At 45.6% G+C, this 14,751-nt stretch overlaps 1 protein-coding gene across 1 annotated transcript; it reads left to right on the top strand.

The window, feature by feature from the left end:
• The first annotated feature begins 1,435 nt into the window (after positions 1–1,435).
• LOC147331947 (uncharacterized) lies at positions 1,436–5,930 on the top strand. The gene has a single exon (XM_086288295.1). It carries the CDS (start codon positions 1,988–1,990, stop codon positions 2,678–2,680), a length of 693 nt encoding a protein of 230 aa, XP_086144421.1. The 5' UTR covers positions 1,436–1,987; the 3' UTR covers positions 2,681–5,930.
• Positions 5,931–14,751: the final 8,821 nt, after the last annotated feature.

The raw sequence follows: 14,751 nt of genomic DNA, 5'->3' as shown, positions 1-14,751 counted from the left end.
CATTATGTGAATAACTTGGACATCTTAGCTCAAACAGCTGCAAAATCTGTTTGCCCAGCACGGGGATATTGAATTCTATAAGATGAAGCCATAAATATGTGTGTCTGAGTCGTCTACCAAAAGTTACAGCTGTCTTCATGAAGACCATGAAAAACGCTTTATTTCACCACGTTAGTGCGTTTCTCGCTATTACATGCATTTGAATGGGGAACTCGCCCGAAAGAAAGTATAGGTTTTCATTATGTGAATAACTTGGACATCTTAGCTCAAACAGCTGCAAAACCTGTTTGCCCAGCACGGGGATATTGAATTCTATAAGATAAAGCCATAAATATGTATTTCTGAGTCTTCTATCAAAAGTTACACCGATTTATATGAAGTTGTACAAAAACGCTTTCTTTCGCCAAGACAGTGCGTTTCTCGCTATTACATGCATTTGAATGGAGTTCTCGCACGAAACAAAGTATAGGTTTTCATTATGTGAATAACGTGAAATTCTTAGCTCAAACAGCTGCAAAACCTGTTTGCCCAGCACGGGGATATCGAATTCTATAAGATAAATGCATACATATGTATTTCTGAGTCTTCTACCAAAAGTTACAGCTATTTATATGAAGTTGTCAAGACAGTACGTTTCTTCTGTTTCCTGTTACATGCGCCGATATCATGCACATTTTACCAGGGCCAGTATTGTTAGATGAGGCCATCCTGTGCTACTGGCTGAGGCCATCCACATTACACCAGGGCGTTTGCTGTGCCAATACCATCCACATTTCACCAGGGCCAGTGTTGTTGGCTGTGGCCATCCATATTTCATCAGGGCCAGTGCTCTCTGTGAGGACATCTTCACAACACCAGGGCCTGTGCTTATACCTGAGACCATCCACATTTCACCAGGCCCTGTGTTTCAGGTTTAGGCCAACTACATTTCACCGGGGCCTGTGCTACTCATTGATGCCATGCACATTACACAAGGGCCTGTGGTTTTGGTCGTTACCATTTACATTTTTACCAGAGCCTGTGCCACTGGTTGATGCAATCCACATTGCACCAGGGCCTTTGCTGTGCCAATACCATCCACATTTCACCAGGGCCAGTGGTGTTTGCTGTGGCCATCCACATTACACCACTGCCAGTGCTTCCTGTGAGGCCGTCTTCACAACACCAGGGCCTGTGCTTATACTTGAGACCATCCACATTTTACCAGGCCCTGTGTTTCAGGTTTAGGCCAACTATATTTCACCAGGGCCAGTGGTGCTACTCATTGATGCCATGCACATTACACAAGGGCCTGTGGTTTTGGCCGTTACTATCCACATTTTTACCAGAGCCTGTGCTATTTGCTGATGCAATCCTCATTACATAAAATAGTTATACTGGCCCAGGCTCTTCCAGCAGCCACTAGGCCCAGGATCCTCCTGCTCCACCAGGCCCAGGATCCTGCAGCAGCCACCAGGCCCAGGCTCTTCCAGCAGCCACTAGGCCCAGGATCCTCCTGCTCCACCAGGCCCAGGATCCTCCAGCAGCCACCAGGCCCAGGCTCTTCCAGCAGCCACCAGGCCCAGGATCCTCCAGCAGCCACCAGGCCCAGGATCCTGCAGCAGCCACCAGGCCCAGGCTCTTCCAGCAGCCACTAGGCCCAGGATCCTCCTGCTCCACCAGGCCCAGGATCCTCCAGCAGCCACCAGGCCCAGGCTCTTCCAGCAGCCACCAGGCCCAGGATCCTCCAGCAGCCACCAGGCCCAGGATCCTGCAGCAGCCACCAGGCCCAGGCTCTTCCAGCAGCCACCAGGCCCAGGCTCTTCCAGCAGCCACTAGGCCCAGGATCCTCCTGCTCCACCAGGCCCAGGATCCTCCAGCAGCCACCAGGCCCAGGCTCTTCCAGCAGCCACTAGGCCCAGGATCCTCCTGCTCCACCAGGCCCAGGATCCTCCAGCAGCCACTAGGCCCAGGATCCTCCTGCTCCACCAGGCCCAGGAGCGTTAAGATGCCGCCTAAGAGGAGCAACGTTAATGAGGAGGAACTGGAGGACATAAAGAAATCCCTAAACTTTATGTCTGAAGAAATAACAACAATTTCAAAACAACAAAAACTGATACTCAATTTAATGGATGATATTAAAGAACTAAGAAGGCAGAGCGAGGAAAAGGACAAGAAGATTGCTATGCTGGAAGGACGGGTGTCAGATCTGGAACAATATTCAAGAGTAAATGATGTGATAGTGACAGGACTGGAAACCAAGCATCAGACATACGCACGGGTAGCAGCAGCAGAGAGAGGGGAGCCACCCGAGCAAGAGCTACGCTCTTTGGAAGAGCAGGTAATGGCCTTCTTTAAAAGCAAAGGTATAGAAATGGACAGTAAAAATATTGAAGGATGCCATCCTCTTCCGAGAAAAAATCAAATACCTGCCATTATCATTCGTTTTGTTAATAGAAAACAGAAAAAAGAACTGCTCAAGCAAGGAAGAAAGCTAAAAGGTACAAATGTTTATTTAAATGAACACCTAATCAAGAAAAATGCAGACATTGCAAGACAAGCAAGAATATTAAGAAAACAGAAGAAAATACAGTCAACTTGGACGTCAGACTGTAAAATATTCATTAAGTTAAATGGAACACCAGAGCAGGCTAAGGTTCTAGTCATCAAAGAGATGACTGAACTAGAAAAATATAACTGATAAATGCAAAGCAGTGCTAAATATGATGGGACCGTCCAAGTGCACAACCAACGCAGATGTCTGACAATTTTCAACTAACAACTCATATAGATATTGAAAATAAGACATTGATGTATGACAGCAACATAGATCCTGATTGTAATTTCTTTAACAATAAGACAAATGAATGCAATTATTATACAAATGAGCAACTTAAAAAGGAATTCAAGGTAGAACAGGGTATAACAATGGTTCACTTTAATAGTCGAAGCTTATATGCAAACTTTCAATCCATCAAAGACTACATAACACAGTTTGAACAGCCATTCAATGTGATAGCCATATCGGAGACCTGGATAACTCCTGGAAAAGAAGAAGACTTTAAAATAAATGGATATGAATTCCTTCATGTAGACAGGATCAACAAGAAAGGAGGTGGGGTGGCACTTTACATTGATAAAAACCTAAAGTACAAAAGAATGGGAAGAATGACAACTGTTATTGATGGAGTGATGGAATGTTTATCAGTGGAAATAATTATAGAAAAAAGGAAAAACCTAATTGTCAGTTGTATATATAGAACACCAGGATCTAAGATTGAGATATTTAAGGATAATATGGAGGACTTATTTACAAATATAAATCAGAAAAGAATGTTTATTTGTGGGGACTTTAATATTGACTTATTGAATCCAAATCATAATAAGAGTACAGAAGAATTTATTGATTCCATGTACAGCATCGGTTTATTTCCACTGATAACAAGACCGACCAGAATAACATCTCATTGTGCAACTCTATTAGATAATATATTTACAAATATAATAGAAGGAAAGATAAAAAGTGGGCTGTTAATCAATGATATAAGTGACCATTTACCAGTCTTTGCATCGTATAATTGCCATTATAAAGTGAACAACGATGGACATAAGATTATTTACAAAAGAATAAGAACAGAGAAGACCTTAAATTGTCTTAGAAATGAACTTTTAAAGCAAGATTGGAATATTGTATATGAACAAACAGAAGTTAATAAAGCTTACGAAGGATTTTTAAGAACATTTAACACATTACTTGATAAAAACTGCCCAGTAATTGAAATCAATAGGAAACACAACTATGCAGGAAGACCATGGATGACAAAAGGACTACAAAATGCCAGCAAAAAAAAGAATACCTTATATCGAGAATTCATAAAAAAGAGAACAATAGAAACTGAAATGAAGTATAAAACTTACAAAAATAAATTAACTAATATAATGAGATCCTGTAAAAGAGAGTATTACATTAAAAGGTTAGAACACAATAAAGATAACACAAGAGATATATGGAATGTATTAAACAGAATAATCAAAAATGAATCAAGGAATAATGATTACCCTGGATACTTTATAGAAGGGACAAGAAGTATTAATAACATGGAGGAGATAGTAAATGGCTTTAATGAATTCTTCGTAAACATAGGGCCAAAACTGGCAGAAGAAATAAAGGTTGATGGAATAGAAAGGGACACTGGTGAAAATATTGAAAGGAATAGTAGCTCAATGTTTTTAAGAGCAGTGGAAGAGAAAGAGATTTATGACATGGTTAGAGGACTTAAGAACAAAACCAGTACAGACTGGAATGATATTGATATGGTAACGGTAAAGACAGTTATTGATGGTATCGTAAAACCATTAAAATATATATTCAACTTGTCGTTTCAAAAAGGAGTTTTTCCACAAAAAATGAAAGTTGCTAAAGTTATTCCCATTTACAAAACCGGTGAAAGACATCATTTTACAAACTATAGACCAGTGTCAATACTCTCCCAGTTCTCTAAGATACTGGAAAAACTCTTCATAAAAAGATTTGACAGTTTTGTGGAAAAATATGAATTAATGACAGATAGTCAGTATGGGTTCAGAAACAACAGATCAACAGCTTTGGCACTGATAGATTTAATGGAAAAGATAACGGAATGTATGGATAATAAGAGGTATGCGCTCGGAGTTTTCTTAGATCTAAAGAAGGCGTTTGATACTGTTAATCATGAAATTCTATTAAAAAAACTGGAAAAGTACGGGTTTAGGGGAGTGGTTTTGGAATGGTTAAAAAGCTATGTAGGGAATAGGCAACAATATGTACAAATAAATGAATATAAATCTAATTTGATGGATATAGCTTGTGGAGTACCTCAAGGTTCAGTACTGGGTCCAAAAATGTTTATTATGTACTTAAATGATATCTGCAGAGTATCGGAGATTTTAAAGTTTGTAATATTTGCAGATGACACAAATATACTGTGTGCAGGTGGGGAATTGCCACAGGTTTTGGAAATGATCACACAGGAATTAACGATATTAAAGAAGTGGTTTGATATAAATAAATTATCATTGAATCTCGATAAAACCAAATTTATGTTGTTTGGAAACCAAAAGAAAAACATCGAAGTAGAAATATGTGTTGACAATGTATATTTAGAAAGAGTAAATGAAATAAAATTTCTTGGGGTGATCATTGACCACAAGCTCTGTTGGAAGCCACACATTACTTATGTTCGGGGGAAATTGGCACGGGGCATTGCCGTCCTGGGAAAAGCAAAGCATATGTTGGATCAGAAAGCACTGCACATTTTATACTGTGCTTTACTACTGCCATATATGAGCTACTGTGTAGAGGTCTGGGGAAACACATACAAAAGTAACACACAAACAATAACTATAATACAGAAAAGGGCCATTAGATTAATAAATAATGTAGGGTACAGGGACCATACAAATGCACTCTTTGTCAAAATGCAAGCTATTAAATTCCAAGACTTGGTGAAGCTTAAAACAGCGCAAATAATGTATAAAGTCAGAAATAAATTGCTTCCCAAAGAAATCTGTAAATTGTTCATAGAAAGAGAAGGTGGGTATAACTTAAGAGGGAAATGGAATTTAAAGATACAAAGTGCTAGAACAACTTTAAGAACTATGTCAATCTCAATTTCAGGAGTTAAATTATGGAACAGTCTAACAGAAGAAATAAAAGACAGTCAAAACATAAAACAGTTTAAAGTAAAATATAAAAACCTAATTTTAAATAAGTATAAGAATGAAGAAAACGGGGTTAACCCAGGATGGTAATGTTGCTGGTAATGGTGTTGCGGTTCTTTTTTGGTTGTTTTTTTGTTTTTTTGTTTTGTTTTGGTTTGTTGTTTTTCCATAACTTGTGTATCTGCAAATATACACATTCTGTATTTTTCATATGAAAGAAACTATACTATGGTGGGGCTTGCTAATTTCTTGTTTTTGATTTATGTATGTTATGTTTTGTTTTACTTCATATGTTTATATGTTTCATATGTTGTTTGTTTAATTAAAAAAAAAAAAAAAATTAAATGAATGAGAGGTAAAACTTGAGGGGGTAGGGACAAATAAGTAAATACTTCAGCCTACTCCTTTTCAAACAAATAATGGAATGATATTTTGTAATGATTGTGAAGGCACATGTTTGAAATGTTTGAAATAAAAATGAACTGAACTGAACTGAACTGAACATTGCACCAGGGCCAGTGCTCCCTGTTAGGCAATCGTCACCACACCAGGGCATGTGGTGCTGGCTAAGGCCATCCACATTACACCAGGGCCTTTGCTGTGCCAATAACATCCACATTTCACCAGGGCTTGTGTTGATGGCTGATGCGATCCACAATACACAAGGGCCTGTGCTACTGGCTGAGGACATTCACATTACACCAGGGCCTTTGGTGCTGGCCAATACCATCAACATTTCACCAGGGCCAGTGTTGTTGGATGAGGCCATCCACATTACACCAGGGCCTGTAACACTCATTGATGCCATCCACATTACACCAAGGCTTGTGGTGCTGGCAAATACATCCACATTTCACCAGGGCCAGTGTTGTTGGCTGAGGCCATCCACATTACACCACTGCCAGTGCTTCCTGTGATGCCATCATCACCACACCAGGGCCTGTGGTGCTGGCTGAGGCCATCCACATTTGACCAGGGCCACTGTTTTTGGCTGAGGCCATCCACATTACACCTGGACCTGTGGTGCTGGCCAATACCATCCACATTTCACCAGGGCTTGTGTTTCTGGCTGATGACATCCACAAAACACAAGGGCCTATGATACTGGATGGTGCAATTCACATTACACCAGGGCCTGTGCTTCCTGTGAGGCCATCATCACCACACCAGGGTGTGTGTTGCTGGCTGATGCCACCACATTACACCAGGGCCAGTGGTGTTGGCCGAGAAAATTCACATTTCACCTGGGCCTGTGGTGCTGGCCAATACCATCCACATTTCGCCAGGGCCACTTTCAGAATCAGAATCAGAATCAGAAAGGGTTTTATTGCCAAATGTTGAGCGGGTTTAGCGGGTTTACAACATTAGGAAATTTGGCTTAGGCTATACAATTTACACCAAGGACAGTGGTTCCTATGAGGCCATCTTCACATCACCAGGGCCTGTACTGTTGGATGAGGCCAACCACATTACACCAGGGCCTGTGCTACTGGCTTCTACCATCCACATTTCACCAGGGCTTGTGTTGCTGGCTGATGCGTTACACAATACACCAGGGCCTGTGCTACTGGCTGAGGACCTTGACATTACACCAGGGTCTGTGCTGGCCAATATCATCCACATTTCACCAGGGCCACTGTTGTTGGCTGAGGCCATACACATTACACCAGGGACAGTGCTTCCTGTGAGGCGATCTTCACCACACCAGGGCCTGTGCTTTTGGCTGAGGCCATCCACATTACATCACGGCCTGTGATTCCAGCTTCTACCATCCACATTACACCAGGGACAGTGCTTCCTGTGAGGCCATCTTCACCAAACCAGGGCCTCTGCTGCTCATTGATCCCATCTAGATTACACCTGGGCCTGTGGTGCTGACCGATATCATGCACATTTCACCTGGGCCAGTGGTGTTGGCTAAGGCCATTCACATTACACCAGGGTGTGTGGTGCTGACCGATACCATCCATATTTCACCAGGGACAGTGTTGTTAGATGAGGCCATCCACATTACAACAGCTTCATGCTAAACTTCCTCAGCCTCCTCAGGAAGTAAAGCCGCTGGCAAGCCTGATAGCAGTGTCTGTGTGAAGGGTCCAGGAGAAGTCCTCAGTGATGTTGACTCCAAGGAACTTGAAGCTGCTGACCCTTTCGACCTTGACACCGTTGATGTGGTTGGGCTGGTGTTCTCTGACTGGTCGTTTCCGGTAGTCCACTATCATCTCTCTAGTTTTGCTGATGTTGAGATTCAGGTTATTTTCCAGGAACGACTCGTTCAGCGCCATCACCTCCTCTCTATAGGCCATCTCATCGTTGTCTGTGATGAGGCCTACCCATCGTAAGCCTCATCACAGAGGCCTACAATGCTGTGCTGTGCTTTCTAAATCATAGCTTGACTTTTTGGGTTTGTTAAAAATGGAAAACCTTATAAAAGGCCCTGAGAAATAATGGTGTAGTTCAAGTAGACCAAGTAGTATAAATTTGTCGTTCCTAACATCACTTCTGTGTGCACAGCTGAGTCCACTGAACGAGCGACTGAGGGAGATGCCTGGTGCCAAGATGGTGGTGGATGTTGTGCAGGTTATTGCTACCACAGTTGCTACCCAGCTGAGGAAAGTGGTGCAGTTGTGTCATCTGCAAACTTGATGATGATGTTGGACTCTTGTTTAGCAACACAGTCGTGTGTGAACAGGGAATATAGGAGGGGGCTAAGCACACAACCCTGTGGCGTACCTGTGTTTAGGATGAGTGATGAGGAGGTGTGCTTACCAACTCTCACCACCTGGGGCCTGTTTGTGAGGAAGTTTAGAATCCATCTGCAGATCGGTGCTCCCAGCCCAAGGTCAACGAGCTTCGTGGCAAGTTTTGAGGGGATGATGGTGTTAAATGCCGAGCAGTAGTCGATGAAGAGCATCCTTGCATATGTATTCCCTTTCTCCAGGTGAGTGAGGGTGGTGTGCGTTGCCAGGGCGATGGCATCCTCTGTGGCTCTGTTTGTCCGATAGACAAACTGAAGAGGGTCCAGTGTGTCAGGGAGGGAGGAGCAGATATGACCTTTGACCAGCCGCTCCAGGCACTTCATGATGACGGATGTCAGTGCAACAGGAAGGTAGTCATTCAGACAGGAGACCACTGATTTTTTGGGAACGGGAATGATGGTGGATGCTTTGAGGGACGTGGGGACCACTGACTGCCTCAGGGAGAGGTTGAAGATGTTGGTGAACACCTCTGCCAGCTCGACTGCACACACTCTGAGTAGCCGGCCTGGGATGCCGTCTGGTCCTGGAGCTTTGTGAGGATTTACCTTTTTAAAGGTCCATCTCACAGCTTCTGTTTTCAGAGTTAGAGTTGCAGCCTCACTGTCCTCCTGAGGGTAGAGGATCTGCTCTCTGTTGTCTGCGTCAAAACGAGCATAGAAGTTGTTAAGCTCGTCTGCAAGAGATGCAGTGGGCTGAACACTGACTGTGTTGACCTTCTTGTAATCAGTGATGCAGTGCAGTCCATTCCACAGTCGCCTGGTGTCAAAGCTGTGGTAGCTAGACTCCATTTTGTCCCTGTAGTCCTTTCTGGCCTTTTTTATGGACTTTCGGAGGTCGTACCTGGCTGCTTTATATGCATCAGCATCCCCGGAGTTAAAGGCAGAGGTCCGCACTTTTAGCTTGGCGCGAACGTCTTTATTTACCCAGGGTTTCTGATTTGGATATATGCGGACAGTGGTTTTTGTGATGGTATCATCCATGCACTTTCCAATATATCCAATGACAGAGTCTGTGAGTTCATTGATGTTGCCATCAGCTGCATCCACAAATATCTGCCAGTCAGTTGTGTCAAAGCCGTCCTGCAGGACCTCCTCAGCCTCACTGTCCCATTTGTAAATAACCCTGGAAGCTGGTTTTTCCTGTTTCAGTCTTTGTCAGTATGCAGGCAGCAGCAGTATGGAACAATGGTCTGCCTTACCAAAAGCTGGGCGGGGGAGGGGTTTGTAGCACTCTTTGAATGGAGTGTAACAAATCAAATCAAATCACTTTTATTGTCACATCACATGTGCAGGTAGGTACATTGGTACAGAACATGTGAGTGAAATTCTTGTGTGCGAGCTTCACAAGCAACAGAGTTGTGCAAAATACAATAATGTAAACAAGCAAAATACAAGAATGGCTACATCTGAAACTAATAAATATATGTACAATATATAATAGTATATGCATTTCTGGATGTGTATACTAAATATTTTTCTACGTGTGTGTGTGTGTGTGTGTGTGTGTGTGTGTGTGTGTGTGTGTGTACATATTTTACAAATTAAATAGAATAAACAATAAATAAAATATATAAAAATATACAGAGTTGAGACATGTACAGTATACTGTACAGTATGGAGTGCATAATGTTAAAGTTCCAGTAGTGAAGCTGAGGTGTCTATGACGTGTTCAGCAGTCTGATGGCCTGGTGGAAGAAGCTGTCTCTCAGTCTGCTGGTACGGGACCGGATGCTGCAGAACCTCCTTCCTGATGGAAGTAGTCTGAACAGTTTATGGCTGGGGTGACTGGAGTCCTTGATGATCCTCCCCGCTTTCCTCAGGCACCGCTTCCTGTAGATGTCTTGGAGGGAGGGAAGCTCACCTCCAATTATCCGTTCAGAGCACAGCTCACCGCTGGAGAGCTTTGCAGTTGTAGGCGGTGCTGTTGCCATACCAGGTGGTGATGCATCCAGTGAGGATGCTCTCAATGGCACAGTGATAGAAGGTCCTGAGGATGCGGGGGCTCATGCCGAATCTTTTCAGTCTCCTGAGAAAGAAGAGGCGCTGCTGCGCCTTCTTCACTGTTTTGTTTGTGTGTACTGACCATGTAAGATCCTCAGCCAGATGTACACCAAGGAACCGGAAGCTGCTCACTCTCTCCACAGCAGCGCCATTGATGGTGATGGGGGTGTGTACTTCTCTGCACCTCCGGAAGTCCACTATCAACTCCTTTGTCTTTGCGACGTTGAGGGTGAGATGGTTGTCTTGACACCAGTGGATCAGGGCGCTGACCTCCTCCCTGTAAGCCGTCTCATCACCATTGGTGATAAGACCCACCACTGTAGTGTCGTCCGCAAACTTCACAATGATGTTGGAGCTGTTAGTGGCTGTGCAGTCGTAGGTGTAGAGTGAGTATAGGAGAGGGCTCAGTACACACCCCTGTGGAGCACCAGTGTTCAGTTTGATGGGGGATGAGGTAATGCTGCCCAGTCTGACCACTTGGCGTCTGTCAGACAGGAAGCTAAGGATCCAGCTAGAGAGGGAGCTACTCAGTCCTAGATCCTGCAGTTTCCTGTCCAGCTTCGAGAGAACGATGGTATTGAATGCTGAGCTGTAATCTACAAACAGCATTCTCACATACGTGTCTCTCTTCTCCAGGTGTGACAGGGCAGTATGTAGTGTCAGGGCTATGCCATCATCAGTGGACCTGTTGTGGCGGTATGCGAACTGTAGAGGGTCCAGTGAGTCGGGTAGTGCAGAGCAGATGAAGTCCCTGACCAGCTTCTCGAAGCATTTGCTTACGATGGGGGTCAGGGCTACAGGTCGCCAGTCATTCAATGAGGAGATGGTGGAGGATTTGGGTACAGGGACGATGGTGGCCATTTTGAAGCAGGCTGGGACTACAGACAGAGAGAGGGAAAGTTTGAAGATGTGTGTAAACACTCCAGCCAGCTGAGCCGCGCATGACTTGAGGACGCGGCCGGGAATCCCGTCCGGACCAGTAGCTTTGCGTGCGTTCACCTTCCTGAAGCACTTCCGCACATCCTCCTCAGACACAGTGTGCACACTGACGTCATCCGCAGTGCGCACACTGTCCGGTCTCATGGTGTTCGCTGTGTCGAATCTAGCGTAGAATACGTTTACATCCTCACACAGAGAGGCCGTGGTCTGCGGTGTGCTGGTTTTCCCTCTAAAGTCTGTGATCGTGTTTAGTCCCTGCCACATACTCCGAGGGTTGTCGAACTGTTGCTCCACCCTGTCCCTGTACTCACGTTTGGCTGCTTTGATCGTCTTCCGGAGTTGGTAATGTGCGTGTTTGTAGTCCGATGTGTTCGCGGAGGCAAAGGCAGTGCTCCGTGCCGCCAGTGCCGCGCGAACATCTCCGTTAATCCAGGGTTTTTGATTTGGGAAGGATTTAACTGTTCTGGATGGGACGACATCTTCCACGCATTTCCTGATAAATCCGCAGACTGAGTCTGTGTACTCGTCAATGTCCCTAGCAGCCACGTGAAACATTTCCCAGTCCGCGTGATCAAAACAGTCCCGCAGCGCAGACTCCGATTGGTCCGTCCAACAGTGCACCGCCCTCCGGGTTGGAGCTTCCTGTTTCAGCTTCTGCCTGTAGGCGGGCAGGAGCAGGATGGAGCGGTGATCTGATTGGCCGAATGGGGCGCGGGGAGGGCTTTGTACGCATCCCGGAAAGAGGTGTAGCAGTGGTCGAGTAGCCGGTCTCCACGAGTGTTAAAATGGATGTGTTGGTGGAGTTTGGGTGAGACTTTCTTCAGGTTTCCCTTATTAAAGTCCCCGGTCATGATAAACGCTGCCTCTGGGTGTGCGGTTTCCTCGCTGCTGATCGCGCTGTACAGTTCCCTGAGTGCTCGGTCAGTGTCGGCTTGTGGGGGAATGTAAACAACCGTAATAATCACTGCTGTAAATTCCCATTCTGGCTACCGAGGGAATTTACAGCAGTGATTATTACGGCTGTGGTCCAATGTTTGATCACATCTTGTGGGGAAGGAGATGTGCTGATAGTATTTGGGGAGAACCTTCTTCATGTTGGCTCTGTTGATGCCACCACATTTCACCAGGTCCAGTGTTCTTGGATGAGACCATCCAGATTACACCACTGCCAGTGCTTCCTGTGAGGCCATAATCACCACACCAGGGTGTGTGTTGCTGGCTTAGGCCATTCACATTACACCAGGGTGTGTGGTGCTTACCAATACCATCCACATTTCACCAGGGACAGTGTTGTTGGCTGAGGCCATACACATTACACCAGGGACAGTGCTTCCTGTGAGGCCACCTTCACCACACCAGGGCCTACGTTGCTGGGTCATACCATCCACATTACACCAGGGCCTGTGGTCATGGCTGAGGCCAACTACATTTCACCAGGGCCTGTGGTCATGGCTGATGCCATCCACATTACACCAGGGCCAGTGGAGTTGGCTGAGGACATTCACATTACACCAGGGACAGTGCTTCCTTTGAGGCCATCTTCACCACACCAGGGCCTGTGCTTTTGGCTGAGGCCATCCACATTACATCACGGCCTGTGACTCCGACTTCTACCATCCACATTACACCAGGGACAGTGCTTCCTGTGAGGCCATCTTCACCCCACCTGGCCCTCTGCTGCTGACCGATATCATGCACATTTAAGGACAGTGTTGTTAGATGAGGCCATTCACATTACACCAGGGTGTGTGGTGATGACCAATACTATCCATATTTCACCAGGGACAGTGTTGTTAGATGAGGCCATCCACATTACAACAGGGCCTGTGCTACTGGCCGAGGACATTTACATTTCACCAGGGCCTGTGGTCATGGCTGAGGCCAACTACATTTCACCAGGGCCTGTGGTCATGGCTGATGCCATTCACATTACACCAGGGCCAGTGGTGTTGGCTGAGGCCATCCACATTACACCACTGCCAGTGCTTCCTGTGAGGCCATCATCACCACACCAGGGCCTGTAGTGCTGGCTGAGGCCATCCATGTTTCACCAGGGCCAGTGCTCCCTGTGAGGCTGTCTTCACCACACCAGGGCCTGTGCTTTCTGTCTGAGACCATCTTCACCAGACCAGGGTCTTTGCTAGTGCCTGATGCCATCCACATTATATCAGGGCCACTGCTTCCTGTGAGGCCATCTTCACCACACCAGGGCCTGTACTGCTTTCTGAGGCCATCTACATTACACAAGGGCTTGTGTTGCCGGCTTAGACCAATTAAATTTGACCAGGGCCTGTGCTACTCGTTGATGCCATGCACATTACACCAGGGCCTGTGGTGCTGGCCAATACCATCCACATTTCACCAGGGCCAGTGTTGTTGGATGAGGCCATCCACATTACACCACTGACAATGCTTCCTGTGAGGCCATCATCACCACACCAGGGCATGTGGTGCTGGATGAGGCCATCTTCACCACACAAAGGCCCGTACTGTTGGATGAGGCCATCCAAATTACACCAGGGACAGTTCTTCCTAAGAGGCCATCACCACCACACCAGGGCCTGTGGTGCTGGATAAGGCCATCCACATTACACCAGGGCCTGTGCTATTCGATGATACCATCCACATTTCACCAGGGCTTGTGTTGCTGGCTGATGACATCCACAATACGCAAGGGCCTGTGCTACTGGCTTAGGACATTCACATTACACCAGGGCCAGTGGTGCTGGCCAATATCAACCACATTTCACCAGGGCCACTGTTGTTGGCTGAGGCCATCCACGTTACATCACGGTTTGTGATGCCGGCTACATTTCACCAGGGCCTGCGTTGCTGGCTCATGCCATTCACATTACACCAGGGCATGTGGTGCTGGATAAGGCCATCCACATTACACCAGGGCCTGTGCTACTCGATGATACCATCCACATTTCACCAGGGCTTGTGTTGCTGTCTGATGACATCCACAATACCCAAGGGCCTGTGCTACTGGCTTAGGACATTCACATTACACCAGGGCCGGTGGTGCTGGCCAATAGAGATTGACAGACCACGTGACTTTCGCGCATTGCATGCTGGTAACTCGTGGCAAAACAATCCAAGTACCTGCATCAAATGCAAGCATTTGCAGGACCGCAAAACGTTCATTCTTCGGTTCCAATAAATTCTTGCTTTTTCTTTGCCCCCCAAAAAGGTATGTACAAAACGAAGGAGAACAATGCTGGTCCGTACAAAGACAGAGTTAATGAAAAGTCAAAGAAAAGATACGAGGAAAAAAATCAAACCAGTGAAAGTGTTAGATCCTTACGAGCACACAGAGTGGACAAAAGACGTTAGCGTGCTGCCCAACTTCACCACGCTCATATTTATAATTA

Source organism: Aulonocara sp. 'chitande type north' Nkhata Bay, linkage group LG4 (genome assembly GCF_057382095.1).
Source record: "Aulonocara sp. 'chitande type north' Nkhata Bay isolate Kocher_YH1m ecotype deep benthic linkage group LG4, A_spYH_male_GT1.1, whole genome shotgun sequence".
Lineage (NCBI taxonomy): Eukaryota > Metazoa > Chordata > Actinopteri > Cichliformes > Cichlidae > Aulonocara > Aulonocara sp. 'chitande type north' Nkhata Bay.
Note: the sequence above shows the minus strand (reverse complement) of the source record. Positions and strands in the feature narration are given on the sequence as shown.

Bases quoted from the DNA above. Each gene is read 5' to 3' on its own strand.
- LOC147331947 (XM_086288295.1), top strand. From the start codon at position 1,988: ATGCCGCCTAAGAGGAGCAACGTTAATGAGGAGGAACTGGAGGACATA.